We start from the raw sequence: 16,153 nt of genomic DNA on the forward strand, positions 1-16,153 counted from the left end.
TGCAACCTTTGTTCCCAAAATGGTATGATGCGAATGCTCAATGCGAGTACCATGCAAGAATAACGGGACACTCAATTGAGAACTGCACAGTATTTAAAAAGTTAATTGAAAGGTTCATCAAGATGGGGATTGTAAGGTTCGATGATCCATCGGGACCTAATGTGGCAGGAAATCCATTACCCAGTCATTCAGACCAAGGGGTAAACACGATAATTGAGAGTGGGGGAAAGAAAACCAAAACTGATGTTGCGGAAGTAAGATCCTCATTAAAATGGGTTTGGTAAGAAATGATAAACATGGGATTAGTCGCTTAAGATTTGGAGGAGATATATAAAGGGATGATGAGCTACTGTGAGTTCCATGTTGAAGAAGGTTATGAGATCCAAGAGTGTACTGAATTCAGAACTTTGGTACAAAGTCTAATGGATAACAAAGAGTTAGAATTCTTTGAAGATGTCAAAGGCTCAGAAGGAGACGACATTTGTGCCTTAGAGGAAGAATCAACGGAGAAGGTATCTAGGTTAATCATCCGGTGGTGATTATTTCCCAGCCAAGAAATAATGAAGCTGGAACACAAGCTGCACCAAGAGTTATAATTTAGAAACCCATGGCTTTTTCCTATAAGGATAGCAAAAGGGTTTCATGGAATTATGATTGCAACGTGATGATCCTAGGAGAGGAGAATTTGACTGGCACTTTAGAAGAGGGCCAGGATATTGGTTTCTATATGCTAGTGGGAAGTGCTATGACCCTGCAAATGCAAGAACTGAGCTTGTTAAAGAAAAAACCCTGGCAGTAGAACATAAGAAAGAAAAGATGGCTTGGCTTGAATCACCAGTTAACAAGCTACTAACTGAGAATAAGACTAAGGAATTCTTGGAATTCTTAAAGCATAGTGAGTATAGTGTTGTAGAACAGCTACATAAACAACCATCTCACATATCAGTACTAGCTTTGCTCTTGAGCTTAGAGATATATTGTAGTATGCTAATGAAGATGATAGATGAAACTTATATCGCTAATGATATCTCTGTGAATAAGCTAGACTGCCTGGTTAACAATATAAGTGCCGACAATTTCATCTTTTTCAATGATGATGAAATACCTCCAGGGGGCATGGGATGCACGGAGGCCCTACATACCACTACCCGCTGCAAAGGATATACATTACCAGGGGTGTTAATCGACAATGGATCTGCACTGAACGACTTGCCTCTATCGACGTTGAATAGATTACCAGTAGATAACTCTTACATGAAGACGTGTCAAAATATAGTGAAAGCATTCGATGGTACAAAAACAAGGGTGAGGGGAAAGATTGACATACCTCTCTTAATTGGTCCAAACACATATGAGGTAGACTTTCTAGTGATGGATATCAAGCCTTCTTATAATTGTTTGTTGGGTAGACCTTGGATTCATTCAGCTGGGGCTGTGCCATCATCAGTACACCAAAAACTGAAGCTAGTAACAAAGGGTAGACTGGTGACAATAAACACTAAAGAGGATATCATTATATCCGTAACTAGTGACGCACCATACATAGGAGCGAATGAAGAGGCAATAGAATGTTCCTTCCCATCACTGGAATTTGTTAACGCAACTTTCATTGTCGAAGGAAACAAGATCCTAGTGCCCAAAATATCCAAAACTACAAGGATTGATGGTTGGGAAAGGAGCCTTACTCAGAAGAAGATTCGAGAAATACCTCCAAGGAAGAGTCGAGGCACCAATGCTGATGAACAAATGAGATCGATTTGGCTTAGGATACAAGCCAGATGTGAGGTAAAAGAAGAAAGAGACGGAGAAGAGACAAGAAAGAAGAAGAGCGTGACTGAGTGGGGGAGAGGTCAAATGGGAACTGATGTCCTTTCCCCATATATCCAAAACATTCGTGTCAGGAGAAATCATTTATCCAGAATGAAGAATGGTAGAAAAAGAAAGCCCGAAAGGAATGTTGGGAAATTTGAGCATCAATGTCATATTCGAATAAGGAATTGGGGAAAACTTGTCAGGCTTTCATCCTTATATCCCCAAAAGTGTTTTAAAAAATTAGATTGTGGAAGAGATCCCTATAATTTTTAGAACTAATTCAGAGTAATATTCAAAACATACTTATTGCTCCAAGCCTCAAAGCAATAAGAATCTTTTTTGTAAAAAATGCATATGTCTATTATTTTTATTTTAATAAAATGCATTTTTGTGTCTTATTTTGGCAAATATTCTTTTGTTCTTTCCATTTCATTTATACTCATACCACATAGATAATTCTTCTTAGATTAATTTTTTCTTTGGGTCTTCCTTCGTCCTATAACAAGTCTCCAAATATCAATGATATAAGCGATGCTCCTACTGGCTCAGAATCTCCTTTTGAACAAAATATGTGTCTAGAGGAACCTCAGGACTTTGAAGATGATCGAGACCTATCTCTTGATTTGTTAAGGGTGGTAGAACAAGAGGAGAAATATATTCTACCTCACAAAGAGTCAATAGAAATTGTGAGCTTAGGAGATGGATAAGAAAAAAACGAAGTGAAGATTAGAGCTTGCATCACCGTGGAGACAAAACGAGACCTCATTGAGTTACTCCAAGAATTCAAAGATGTCTTCACATGGTCATATCAAGACATGCTTGGTTTAAGTACTGATATTGTGGTACACCAGCTTTTCATAAAGGAAGAATGAAAGCTAGTTCAATAGAAACTTTGAAGGATGAGGCCCAACGTCCTATTGAAAATAAAAGAAGAGGTCAAAAAGAAATTTGACGCTGGTTTCCTTCAAGTGGTTAAATACTTATAATGGGTAGCCAATATAGTCTCCGTCCCTAAGAAATATGGGAAAGTGCGAATGTGTGTGGACTATAGATATTTAAACAAAGCTAGCCTGAAGGATAATTTCCCATTGCCTCACATCGACGACTTAGTAGACAACATGACAGGTTATTTACTGTTCTCCTTCATGGATGGCTTCTCTAGATACAACCAGATTAGGATGCATCGTGAAGATATGGAAAAGATCACATTCGTAATTGAGTGGGGAACATTTTGCTATAAAGTAATGCCATTCGTACTGAAAATGTGGGAACGACTTATCAAAGAGACATGGTAACTTTGTTTCATGATATGATGCATAAAGAAATCAAGGTTTATGTTGATGATATGATAAAAGAAGAGCATATACAAGTCCTGAGGAAATTGTTCTTGAGACTGAGGAAATTCCAGCTAAAGCTCAATCCGGTAAAATATACCTTCTGGGCTAAGTCGGGAAAATTGCTAGGATTCATAGTCAGCGAAAAGGGGATCGAGGCTGACCCGGATAAAGTCAAGGCTATACAGGAGTTGCCTCCGCCGTACACTCAAAAAGAGGTCTAGGTTTTCTTAGGGAGATTAAATTACATCACCCAGTTCATTTCACAACTAATTGAGAAATATGACCTTATATTTCGTCTTCTTAAGAAACATAATCCAGGTTTATGGAATAAAGAATGCCAAAAGGCTTTTGACAAGGTCAAAAATTACTTGTCCAATGCACCAGTACTGATGCCACTTAGTCCAGATAAGCCACGATATTGTACTTGACAGTATTTGAGAATTCTATGGGATATGTGCTTGGCCAACATGATGAGTCGGGAAGGAAAGAAAGAGTAATATACTACCTCAGTAAGAAGTTCATTGAATCTAAGACAAGATATTCTCCAATTGAGAAGTTGTGTTGCACCTTAATTTATACAACCTGGAGGCTGAGATAGTACATGTTGTACCATACAATTTAGCTCATCTAAAAAATAGACCTTCTAAAGTACATGATGTAGTCAACTACTTTAAATGGAAAAATGGCTTGATGGTAGATTCTGCTTTCTGAATTTGATATAATTTATGTGAACCAAAAAGTAATAAAATGGAGTGCAATAGCATATTTTCTAGCCAGTAGAATTCTAGAAGATTACAAGCCTCTAAATTTTGATTTTCCAAACGAAGACCTAATGTATGTTGCAACCACTAAAGAAGGTGCTCAAGAAAAACATACCTAGAAACTAAATTTTGATGAAGCGTCAAATGCTATGGGTAACGGAATCGGGGTAGTCCTGGTATCCCCAAACGAAGATTATTATCCCTTTACTAGTAAATTGGATTTTGATTGCACAAACAATATGGCAAAATACGAAGCATGTATCATGGGTATCCGTGCAACCATAGAACGCAAGCTCAAAGTACGAGAAGTATATGGGGATTCTGCACTAGTGATCGATCAACTCAAAGGTGAATGGGAGACAAGAGATCCCAAGTTGATCGAGTATAGAAGGTTGGTTCTAGAATTAATTAAAGAGTTTGATGACATCACCTTCTGCTACCTTTCGCGAGATGAAAATCAGATTGCTGATGCTCTAGCTACCTTAGCTTCCATGGTCAAACTGAACAAACAAGAGGATGTAAAACCTATCTCGATGAGTATTTATGAAGCTCCGACTCATTGTTACAATATAGAGGATGAGGAAAAAGATGATCACCCTTGGTACTACGATATACTGCGATATGTAAAGAATCGTGAATACCCTGATTAGGCAACCGGGAATGATAACAGGACATTGAAGAGGCTGGCTAATGACTATGTCTTAGATAAGGAGATCCTGTATAAAAAAAGGAAAAGATCATATGCTATTAAGATGTGTGGAGGCCATTGAGGCCAAGGAGATTTTGGAAGAAGTCCATGAGGGCATTTGTGAAACGCATGCTAATGGCTTTAAAATGGCCAGACAAATTATGAGATTCATGTATTATTAGTCAACCATGGAAGGTGATTATATCAGGTATGCCAAGAGATGTCATAAGTGCCAAATTAATGGAGACAAAATTCATGTCCTTCATTCACCTCATTATGTTATGACTTCTCCATGGTCTTTCTCTATATGAGGCATGGATGTCATTGGGCCGATCTCGCCAAAAGCTTCCAATGGGCAACGATTCATCTTCGTAATCATTGATTACTTCACCAAGTAGGTAGAGGCCACTTCTTACGCCAATGTCACAAAGTCAACAGTCAGCAAATTCTTGAAGAAAGAGATTATATGTCACTATGAGATGCTAGAAAGGACTATATCTGACAATGCATTAAACTTGAACAACAACACTATAGCGGAGGTCTGTAGTCAATTCAAGATCAAACACCACAACTCGTCACCATATCGCCCAAAAATGAATGGTGCGGTGGAGGCAGCCAATAAGAATAGTAAGAAGATTGTAGGGAAAGTGACTGAAACTTATAAAGGATGGCATGAGAAGCTACCATTTGCCCTCTATGCTTATAGAACGTCTATCAGGACCTTTACCGGGGCAACGCCTTTCTCATTGGTTTATGAAATGGAGGTGGTTTTGCCCATTAAAGTTGAGATTCCTTCTCTCCGAGTTTTGTCAAAGTTGAAGTTAGATGAAGTAGAATGGATCCAATCCCGGTATGATCAGCTGGACTTGATTGAAGAGAAGAGGTTGAAAGCTATCCATCGTGGTCAAATATACCAAAGTGAATGATGCGAGCTTATTACAAAAATGTTCGCCCTAGAGAATTCTATGAGGGGGACCTAGTATTGAAAAAGATCCTTTCCATACAAAGGGACTTCAGAGAAAAGTGGATGCTAAACTGGGAAGTACCTTATGTGGTAAAGAAAGCCTTTTCTGGGGGGGCACTGATTTTGATCGAGATGGATGGCAAGAACCTGTCTAATCCTATGAATTCAAACTTGGTAAAGAAATATTTCACTTAAAAAAAAGAGAGGCCAAGGTGAAAACTCGCAAAGGGCACCTTGAGACCAATGGAGTTTTGAGTTGAAAGCCCAGGAAAAGGCAGCTCAAATTCGGATTGAACATGTGATGGTTTGGTTTTCTCAGAAGAAAGCACGTTACATCTTGGGGCAGCAACAAAATACCTTAGATCTCCTAAACACATATCAAGCTTAAAATGGTCCTCAAGAAGTTTGTGCAGAGAAGCTCATGCTGCGATATTTAGGGCACCTATTCTCATCTTACTCATTTTGTATTTTTAGCAACGTTTGCTATCTTCAATTAATCTATTTATTTCGAGCTCTACTCCCAATAAATTTCAATCTTATCCATTGTTACGATCTTTTTCAAGCATTTTTCATTAAAATAATGATTAATGGACCAATAATATTCAAGTAAAAAGATTTTTGCATATTGCTCTGAAAGGTTTTTTAAATAGTCCAAGGACTTTAAACATGACCACTAGTTAGAACTAACCAAATCTAAAAGTTGGAAATGTTTGGGAACGAATAATTTAAATTGTGATTATTTCATCGAGTTTTCTATAAAAATACCAACTGAAAAAGAAGGCAGGGTAATGCGTCAGTGATAGAACCTTGATAAACAATGAGCAATATCAACCTAAGTATTAAAAGGGGAATCATTCTCGAAAAATGACATTCTGCATTCATGCGAATATCATTCATACACATCTAGTTAGGAGCATTTGATTCATTCTGATCATAACATCCTAATCGCCTAGCATAAATATAGGCCCATGAAATGGATTTTATAGGTCATGTTCCCTAGAGAACAGCGTAACAGATCAGTGAAATCACAAATCTTATCTCCCTAAAGTTGCAGTGGAGCAGATTGAAGATAGTAAATCTTATCTCTCTGAAGTTATAGTAGAGCAAATTAAAGCTACAAACCTTATCTCCCTCAAGTTGTACTGGAGTAGATTGCAGATACCAGTCTCATCTCTTTAAAGTTACAGTGGAGCAAATTAAAGATAGCGAATCTTATTTCCCTGAAGTTACAATGGAACAGATTAAAGCTGTAAGTTACAAATCTTATCTCCTTGAAGTTGTAGTGGAGTAGATTGAAGATAGCAAATCTTATCTCTCTAAAGTTGCAGTACAGCAGATTAAAGCTACAAACCTTATCTCCCTGAAGTTGCAGTGGAGTAGATTGAAGTTACAAATCCCATCTCACTAAAGTTGCAGTAGAGCAGATTGAAGATAACAAATCTAATCTCCTTGAAGTTGCAGTGGACCTGATTGAAGATAGCAAATCTTATATCTCTGAAGTTGCAATAGAGCAGATTAAAGCTACAAACTTTATCTCTCTGAAGTTGCAATGGAGTAAATTGAAGTTACAAATCTCATCTCCCTGAAGTTACAGTGGAGCAGATTGAAGATAGCGAATCTTATTTTCCTGAAGTTGCAGTGGAACAGATTAAAGCTACAAGTTATAAATCTTATCTCCTTGAAGTTGCAGTGGAGCAGATTGAAGATAGCAAATCTTATATATCTAAAGTTGCAGTAGAGCAAATTAAAGTTACAAATCTTATCTCCTTGAAGTTATAGTGGAGCAGATTGAAGATACGATTCTCATCTCTCTGAAGTTGTAGTGGAGTAGATTGAAGTTACAAGTCTTATCTCTCTGAAGTTGTAGTGGAGCAAATTAAAGATACAAATCTCATCTCCCTAAAGTTGCAGTACAGTAGATTGAAGCGATACTTTGAAGTTACAGTGGGTTAGAATGAAGCTACTTGAAAAAGAGGAGTACTAAAGAAGTCGAGATTCGGCAAGACCACAAAAAATTGGTCTTTCTTAAAGTCTTTGCTCTATTCTTGTTACACAACAATGAGCAAAGAGGGGCAGCTGTAGAAGCCCAATTTTGTCTGGGCCCTAAATAACAACCAAAAATAAAAAAAATAAAAATTAACAATCCCAAAGTCCAATTACATGTCAGGCCCAATACACTACCTAAATAGCCCAAAACAAAAAAACCCTAACCCAAAGTTACAAGCCCAACAGCCTAAACTGTTTTCAGAAAAAAAACCTAGTGCCACACCCTAGCCTGCCACCACTAACTGCTCTGCCACTGTCGTCAATCATCACCTGCAAAAAAGGCAAAGAACATGCAAGGAATAGTAGAGAAAAAAATAAAAAATGTAACGAGCAGTGAAACATATGGCTATAAAAGCCATAACCAGATTGTAATGATTTTTTTACTAAAAAATATACAAAAAAAAAGAAAAACAGTCGAAGTACAAAAATAAAAAAAAACTTCAAAAGGCGATCTTTTTATTTTTCTATTTTCGAGTTTGTTATTGCATATATATATAAAATAATAAAATAAAAAAGAAACGCACCTGTCGTTCTACCTTTCACCGCCGTAGTCGGTGACCCTCACTGCCATATAAGGCGGTTGAATCCTTAGGGATTCACCTGAAATTGTGTCAAAGAGAGCGAGAAACTGAACGGTCCCTCTGGGTTTTGGTCGAACGGTGGCTCTTTTCGATGTTACAACCCCGGATCTGTGTTCTATTCGAAGAGAGGGGCTAAAAAAAGGTTTTTTAGGGTTTTTCGGCCACCGAGAACAATGAAGCCATTGTCGGTGATTGGTGGCCACCGCGGCAGTCCATGATGGCGCCGATGGCCAGACCCTAGGCGATTTTAGAGAAAAAATAAAATGGTTTCAGTTTTTTTTAAACAGTTTAAAAATGAAAATTTGAAAACTTTTTAACTTAAATAGGGTTAGGAAACAGTGTCGTTTTGGCATGTTTCCTTAAACCCCAAAACGGTGTCGTTTTGGGTCGAAACCGATCCAACCTAACCCAATAGGATCTGCGTGTTTTTTTAAAGGAGGGTCTAATTGCGCCTTTAGACCTTCGATTTTTTTAATTATTTTTCAATCATTTTTTTAAAAATTTCTACCTTATGATTTTGATTTTGTTTCAATTTGGTCCCTTAAGGAACGACGTGTTTTGGGACAGGGAATATTTTTGCATTTGGTCCCTCTTTTATTTCGTGTGTTACGATTTAGTGCCTTATTTTTATTTTTATCCCAATTTCCCCCCTAAAATTCTACTTAAGTTTCTATTTAGTCCTTATATTTATGCACTTATTTTATTACAATTTAGACTCTTAATTTCATTTCAATGTCGATTTAATCATTATTTATTTAATTTCGGCCCTGTCTAAATTTTTTATGTATTATTTTTTATTTTATTTATTTATTTACTTATTATTTCCTCTGTTTATATTTAAAATTGATTTGTTTTTGTATTTATTGTGCGTTTTTTATTTTATTTTCTTCATTTTTTTCTTTTGGCTTTATTATCATTATTATTTGTTTATTTATTACTTTTTTATACTTTCAAAAATTAGATTATTTACGTTTTTTTACTTGCACATTTATTGTTCATGTTATTGTTATTATTATTACTATTATTATTATTATTATCATTATACTTTTATATTTTATTATGCGTATGATTATCATGCCATTATTACTACAAATTGATGTTGCATTGTCATTTACTAGCACGACACTTTTATTTCAGTATACCATCATTTTATTTTTTTATACTTCCATTTAATTTTATTATGGCTACAATCATGTCACGAACCATGTTCAAATATATTTACCCATTTATATACTATGCCTGCATAAGCTAAATATACATTATTTTAAGTATTAAATTCGTCTTTGCACAAGGCACAAAAAAGAATTTTTAAAAATCGAGGTAATATTCATTATTTTGGAATTAGAAAAGTCGTGTTCTTAACTTACGGAATATGACTTCTTTCTAAAACCAAGATAGCCGAACATTTACTCTAAAATAAATAAAAATAAACAAGATTTAAGTGATGATCAAATGGCGTTCATTCTTATTCTCGAGGATCTAAGGCATTGTGTCCTAACTTACGGGACATGATCCTTTCTTCTCGATTAACTTGAAATAAGCCCCTTTTTGTAAAAATTAATTTAGTTAAGTAATGTATCAAAAAGGGATCGTGTTTTAAATTATTTTCAAAATTTCAATTCTCGACAATAAGAGATCAATTAGTCAACTAGGTACCAATTTTGGGTGTTACGAGGGTGTTAATTCTTCCTTATGCATAACTGACTCCTCCTGGATTTTGTAGACCAAAAATCATAGTTTTAGTAAATCTAAACTTTTATTAAAATAATCATATTTCTAGGTGACCTGATCACATCTTATAAAAAAGATTGATGGCGACTCCATTTTCGTTTTCTTCAAATAAAAGACAATTTCAAAAACAAAAGGTCTCGACAGTACAAAAAGGGTTGGGAGGAAATAAAATTAAATGAAAGGGTTTAAATTAAGGGAAAAAGAGATGAAGTTAGAAATTTATTGATAATTACCGTGGAGGAGGGAAGAAGCATGGGAAAAAAAGAAAAGAAAAGAAATTCAAAGGTGGGAAAGAAGAGAGGATGGTGAGGGTAAAATTAAAATGTTGGTTAATTTGTTACTTCAACCGTTCCCTGAATCACCATTCGATGGGAAGAGTATCGAATGGTATTCTAGATTTTCACATTGAATAAAGTCATATGGAATAGAATTATAATAATTTATTACAACCAACCAAATAATAATTTGAGATAGACCCCCTGAATTAGGCTGTAATACATTGCTATTCCTTCCAACCAAACATAGTGTTGTAGTCTTCTTCATTTCCTTTCCCATAATCTTTTTTAAAAAAAAAGGGAAAACTATTTAAAGCCGTGTTTTAGAAATAAATTCGTGGCATTTGATCCGTAACAGCGGACTTAATGAAAAGTTTGTGTAAAAAGCATAGATTATAGGACAATAATGTAATTTCCTTACCTAGAACAATTCCCGTTTAGCGTTACCTCTCTCGCCATTAGAATGATGCCGAAAACGTAAGATATTAAGTTCAATCCTTTTGTTTAATTTTATTTTTCTGGTTCTCTTCACTTACAAAATAAAAAATAAAAAAAATCATGGCGTCGGTGACTTTCCTTCACCTTCACGACCCAGAAGACGAACTCGTTCGGGACAACCATCATCACCACCAGCACGAACAAACCCTCACCCTCGATTCCCTCCCTTATTGGTCTCGTGATTTCCACTTCTTCTCTTCCCCCGACGCCGATCTCCCTCGCCCAGACGACGACGTTTCGCTCCCCGATTCCCTCATTGTCAACGGCCCCGATCTCTTCGACCGCCGCGAGAACCAAGTCAACTTCGTCATCGATCTCTTCCACCAACGCGTCGAACAATCTCAGGTTAGTTCCGGTACTACCCCCAATAACAATTCCAATTCTGGTAACGGAAATGGTAATAATACTAGCAATAATGATGCGGCTGATTTGGTTTCCGATGCTTTGAGCGAATCCGGTTTCGGTGTTATTGAGGGAAATCATGAGCTGGATTTAGGGTTGGCGTTAGGGTTTGATTCCATGGATACTCATTCGAGTGATGTTGAGATTGATATTGGTGGCGGTGAATATGAGGACGACCATTTCTTTGTGGAAAGGAGGGTTTCAGGGTTGAGTGCTAGTGAGGCCGCTTCTAATTTTAGTGGCGTTGAGAGGTTTGGGGATAGCATGCGGATTGTTGGGTTTAGATCAGATTCGGAGGATGATGATGAGAATGAGAATGATAACCGGACGCTCGCAATTGATTTGAATTCTGGGGATGATTATGGTATTGATGATCATGTTAACGATTGTTATGATGTTGGTGCTGATGATGATGTGAGTGTTAGTATTCCACTTTTCTGGGATTCGCTTCAGTTGGAGGATCGTCGGGAGACCATTGAAGATTTTGAGTGGGAGGAAGTGGATGGTAGGGTTGATGAGAGGGATGTTTTAAGCGTGTTTGTTGATGGTGATGATGATGTGAATTCGGTTTCACTTTCCATTTCCCCTATGATAGCACCTGAAGATGCGGTTAGTTTCGAGAGGGCAGCTGGGTTGGAGACTTTGGAGTGGGAGGTTCTGTTGAATGCTAATAATTTGGAAACAACCCCCGAAATGGGTGAGAACACTGACCCATTTTTTGCTGATCGTGATGACTATATTGATACTGCTGAATATGAGATGCTTTTCGGACAGTTTGCTGAGAATGAGAATGCATTTATCGGGAAGCCTCCAGCTTCAAAATCTGTAGTTGAGAATCTTCCTTGTGTGGTCGTAACTCAGGAGGATGTTGTGAATAACAATGCGCTTTGTGCGGTTTGTAAGGATGAGGTTAACCTTGGTGAAAAGATGAAGCAGCTGCCATGTGCTCATCGCTATCATGGAGATTGTATTATACCTTGGCTGGGAATAAGGAATACCTGTCCTGTTTGTCGTCATGAGTTGCCAACAGATGATGCTGACTATGAAAGGAGAAGGTCCACAAGAGCTGGACGTGCACTTTAAGGGTAATGTATGGTCTGGTGTGATTTTGAAGCTTTGTTTAGCATTAGGTTGTTAAGAATGTAGATATTGTTTTTGGGAAGTGTCAATATGGATTTTTAGGATCTTGTCATTCTTCACAAGCCTCATAAGTATTCTATATGTTCTTTTAATCCTTTTTGTGGTATAAGAATGTTCAATGACTTGATTATACCTTCAGGGTTCTTTTGGTTGGAATAATTATCTATTATCATTTTGCTTCAATCCTGTTTTATTCGACCCTAACTACCTCAGATACATGATTGTTTAGGAATTCGGGATTTTGTGTTATTTCTTATTATTGTAGCCATTACCATAGTTTACATGATTGTTCATGAACCAAGTTTGCTGGAGTATATCGGATGATTTTTGTAGGTGATCAGCTGAAGAATTGCATGGCTTGTTCTTAGTTAGTCTGTCATACATGATCAAAATGGGTTTTTTATAACTCAATGAGAGAAAACAAAATATGTCGGTGGTGTGGTATCAAGAAGTCGCAAAAGACAATACGGGTTGGGATTATAGAACTCGTTATAATGCTTGAACATCATTGTTTTTATTGGTTGTAGTAACTCTTCGGGTTTTTAAGTATAGTGAATCTTTTAAGTTGGTTTCAGTAATGCACTCTTTATGCCTGATATGTTTACTTTATTAAGTTGCAACAAGTTTATCTTGCATTTGTGGCCTTTATTGATTGGGAATTCCATCTTGAATTGTGCTGAAGTCCTTACAAAGGATGTATGAGTATGATGAAGAAAGTAGAATGATAATAGATGCTCATAATAAAATCCCAAACTTAGTAATACAACCTTGTTAGAACCAATTGAACTAACATTTGGGTTTTTGCATAAGTCCTAGATTCATGTTGTATTGCGATTTTGAAAATTTATTCCAGAAGTGCTTCGAAAAATTTTTATAGGTTGAGACAACTTGGAGTTGCAGCGAAGTGAGGTGAAAAGGTTGCTTTGACATCATAGGCTAGTTTCACTTGTTCGAAGCAACTTCATATTTCTTGTTGTGTTCTTGGCTCCACTTGATGGGGTCATGGATGGGAAAACTTTCAGCTGTTCTAAGGGAAATGACTCTCTACAATTAGTGAAATATTATTTTTATTAATAAAAATTATTATTTTGATTTCTATTTAAACTTTTAACTGTAATAATATGTTTTATATTTTACCTTATTTTAAAAAATAAAATATATATTTTTTATTTCAATCTACGAATTTGATGGATTCCTCATCATCACTTGATTTGTTAATAAAACTAAGGCTTAATTCTTCTTATTTATATTGTTTTTAATCAATTTTTCTAAGGCTTGATTTGTTTCTCAATTTTTTTTCAATTTTATAAGGCTTGATTTGTTTCACATTTTTTGGATTCTTCTGAATTTGATTTGTCCGTTTGTTCCTTAAAAATTTGAAAAAAAAATTGAAAAATGAAAAATTAATTAAAATCCAAAAAATGTTAAAACTCGGAAAATTCTAAAACTAAAAAGAATCTTAAATTATAAGTATCCGAAGCTTAGAAAAAACTAAAAAGAATCATAATCTATTTTCTAAAATTATAAAAAAATATTTTTTAAAATTATAAGTATCTGAAATTTTTTTAAAAAAATCATTAAAAATTCAAAATCTAAAAACTTAGAAAATTATTAAAAAAAATCAAATCAAATCAAAATAAATCATAATCTACTTTTGAAAACTATAATTTTTTTTTAAATTATGAGTATGCGAAACTTAAAAAATAACATAAAATTATTTAAAAGACGAATTAAATGTGATTTATCTAGTTTTTTAACATTTTAATTCCATACATTATAATTTTACACAATGAGATAACTTTTAATTAATCATTTCTTTCTCAAACCATATGAATTGAAAACTTCTTATACTTTCTAGAGGTATTATATAACTACATCTATCCAATTGAGCTAGTTTTTAAAGAATTTTATTGTAGCTTTTACTAAAAAACTCAAAATTCCTTAAAAATATAAAAAATTCATAAAATCCCTAAAATTTTTTAAAAAAAATCATAAAATTGTTTAAAAATATCATAAAATTTTAAGATTTTCTAGAAAAACCTAGAAATCCAAACCTTTTATTAATTTATTAAAATTTTAAATTTTTTTAAAATTTCTCATACTTATAATTTTAATTTTTTTTAATTTTTAAAAAATTTCTAATTTTTAAGGTTTTCCTTTTGGTTTTTAACGACTTTTTTTAAAATTTTCTTATATATATTTTAAATTTTAAAATTTCTCCTTTGACACGTGACAGCGTGCCATTGGTTGATTTAAATTTTTTTAACGGAAAATATATAAAAGGGTGATGGGTATATAAGGGCTAAACTGAACCAAAATAGAATGTAGAGGGCAAGCTGATAAAAAAGAAATAGTACAGGTACCAAAATGATAGTTGAACTATATAAACAGGAGCCAAAAGAGGCATTAAACCTTTAAATTTTGGATGGATTAGTTGTGGGTTTGAAAACTAAAGTGGCTTTAGCAGCAGTTGGAATAATGGAGTATACAATAACACAAATAAAGGGCAAACCAGAAAGCTACTTCCGATTCATATTTCATTCCCATTTCACTTGGAGGACAACTACATCACTGACAGGATAGGATTCCAACAACTTTGAGGTGAGGTGAATTCATTTCACTTCGTGCTTAATTTTCTGGATTCAAACTTCTCAGCTTTTATTTCTCCATTCACTCTTGCTTTAATTAATACCCCTGTATCTGAATGTTTGTTTTGGTTTAATATTATGATGCTAGATAAGTTTTTACTTGAAAACTTTTGATCTAATGCTCAACATATTGCACATAAACTAGAAACCATCGGTTTTTACAGTTGCCAAAAGCTTAAAAACATATAAAAAACGGAGTTGTCAAGCAAAAAACTCAAATAGACCCAAGGGTGAAACTCAATGGTGGAAGTGAGGTGCTGGGTTAGATCGATTAATGCGCATTTTATCAACATTTGGTTAAGACCAAGATGTGATGACACAACTTGAACAAGATGGAAATATTTCGGAAACCTCAATACAAATTGAAAATATTTCGGATTCTGCTCCAATCACTGGCCGGTGTAGTTGGAATTCCTACAGCACGACCATGGATACAGGCTTGCAGCAGCTGAAATTGTTTGCAAGTATCAAAACTGAAAAACTTGGGAGGCAAGGCAAAGGACTAAAAGCCCTTTTTTAATCTCTTAGCTCTCATTGCCTCCTGACAAAACCAAGGGAAAGCGCAGCATACAAGATATCATAGAGAGGGGAACGAGCTATATCAAACGGCTTAGAAAGAGGATCAATGAACTGTGTGCCGTAAGATATGGGTTAAAGAAGCTTCCGAGTGGCTTTTTCGAGCTATAACGACTATAGCTCGAACGTCTTGTGGAAATTCGAACGGATTCGAATGGAGTTGATGTTATACAGCATCATGGCTCGGAGGGGCAAGGTTTCACCATTTCAAGGGTGCTTGATGATTTTTCATGTTCTTCTACCACAATGGATTCATAACATCAGATCTAAGGTTGCACCCATTTGAAATTCACTTGATCAAAAGACTTCCTTCTCTCTCTAATGTCCCTTACAATTAGCCAAAATTTTCAATTACCACAACCTCTAACTCTGTTAATATCATCAATCACTATTTTGGCATCAGACTCCACCTCTATTTTCCTAAAACCCATATGTTCAGCCCTCTCTTAAAAACAAACGCCTCAGTTTTAATGCTAGATGAAGCCATAACCAGCTCATTACATCCATCCATCAAACTCCCTTGGCAATTACGAATCACAATACCAATATCATGACTGCCATTAGAATAGCAGCTACCTCTATCACAATTAATCTTCACCCAGGTTTCATCCATCTTCCTACATTTTCCTTTTTTGGATCAGCACTCTCCAACTTTCTTTCACTATCAACAATCATCATTCTTTCCTGCACTGCC

General features: G+C 35.4%; 1 protein-coding gene across 1 annotated transcript; it reads left to right on the forward strand.

Moving 5' to 3' along the window:
- The first annotated feature begins 10,546 nt into the window (after positions 1–10,546).
- On the forward strand, positions 10,547–12,418 carry LOC107887071 (uncharacterized). Its single transcript, XM_016811200.2, has one exon. The coding sequence runs from the start codon at positions 10,754–10,756 to the stop codon at positions 12,176–12,178; it is 1,425 nt and encodes a 474-aa protein (XP_016666689.1). The 5' UTR covers positions 10,547–10,753; the 3' UTR covers positions 12,179–12,418.
- The last annotated feature ends 3,735 nt before the right edge of the window (positions 12,419–16,153 follow it).

Source organism: Gossypium hirsutum, chromosome A03, assembly GCF_007990345.1.
Source record: "Gossypium hirsutum isolate 1008001.06 chromosome A03, Gossypium_hirsutum_v2.1, whole genome shotgun sequence".
In the NCBI taxonomy this organism is placed as follows: Eukaryota; Viridiplantae; Streptophyta; class Magnoliopsida; order Malvales; family Malvaceae; genus Gossypium; species Gossypium hirsutum.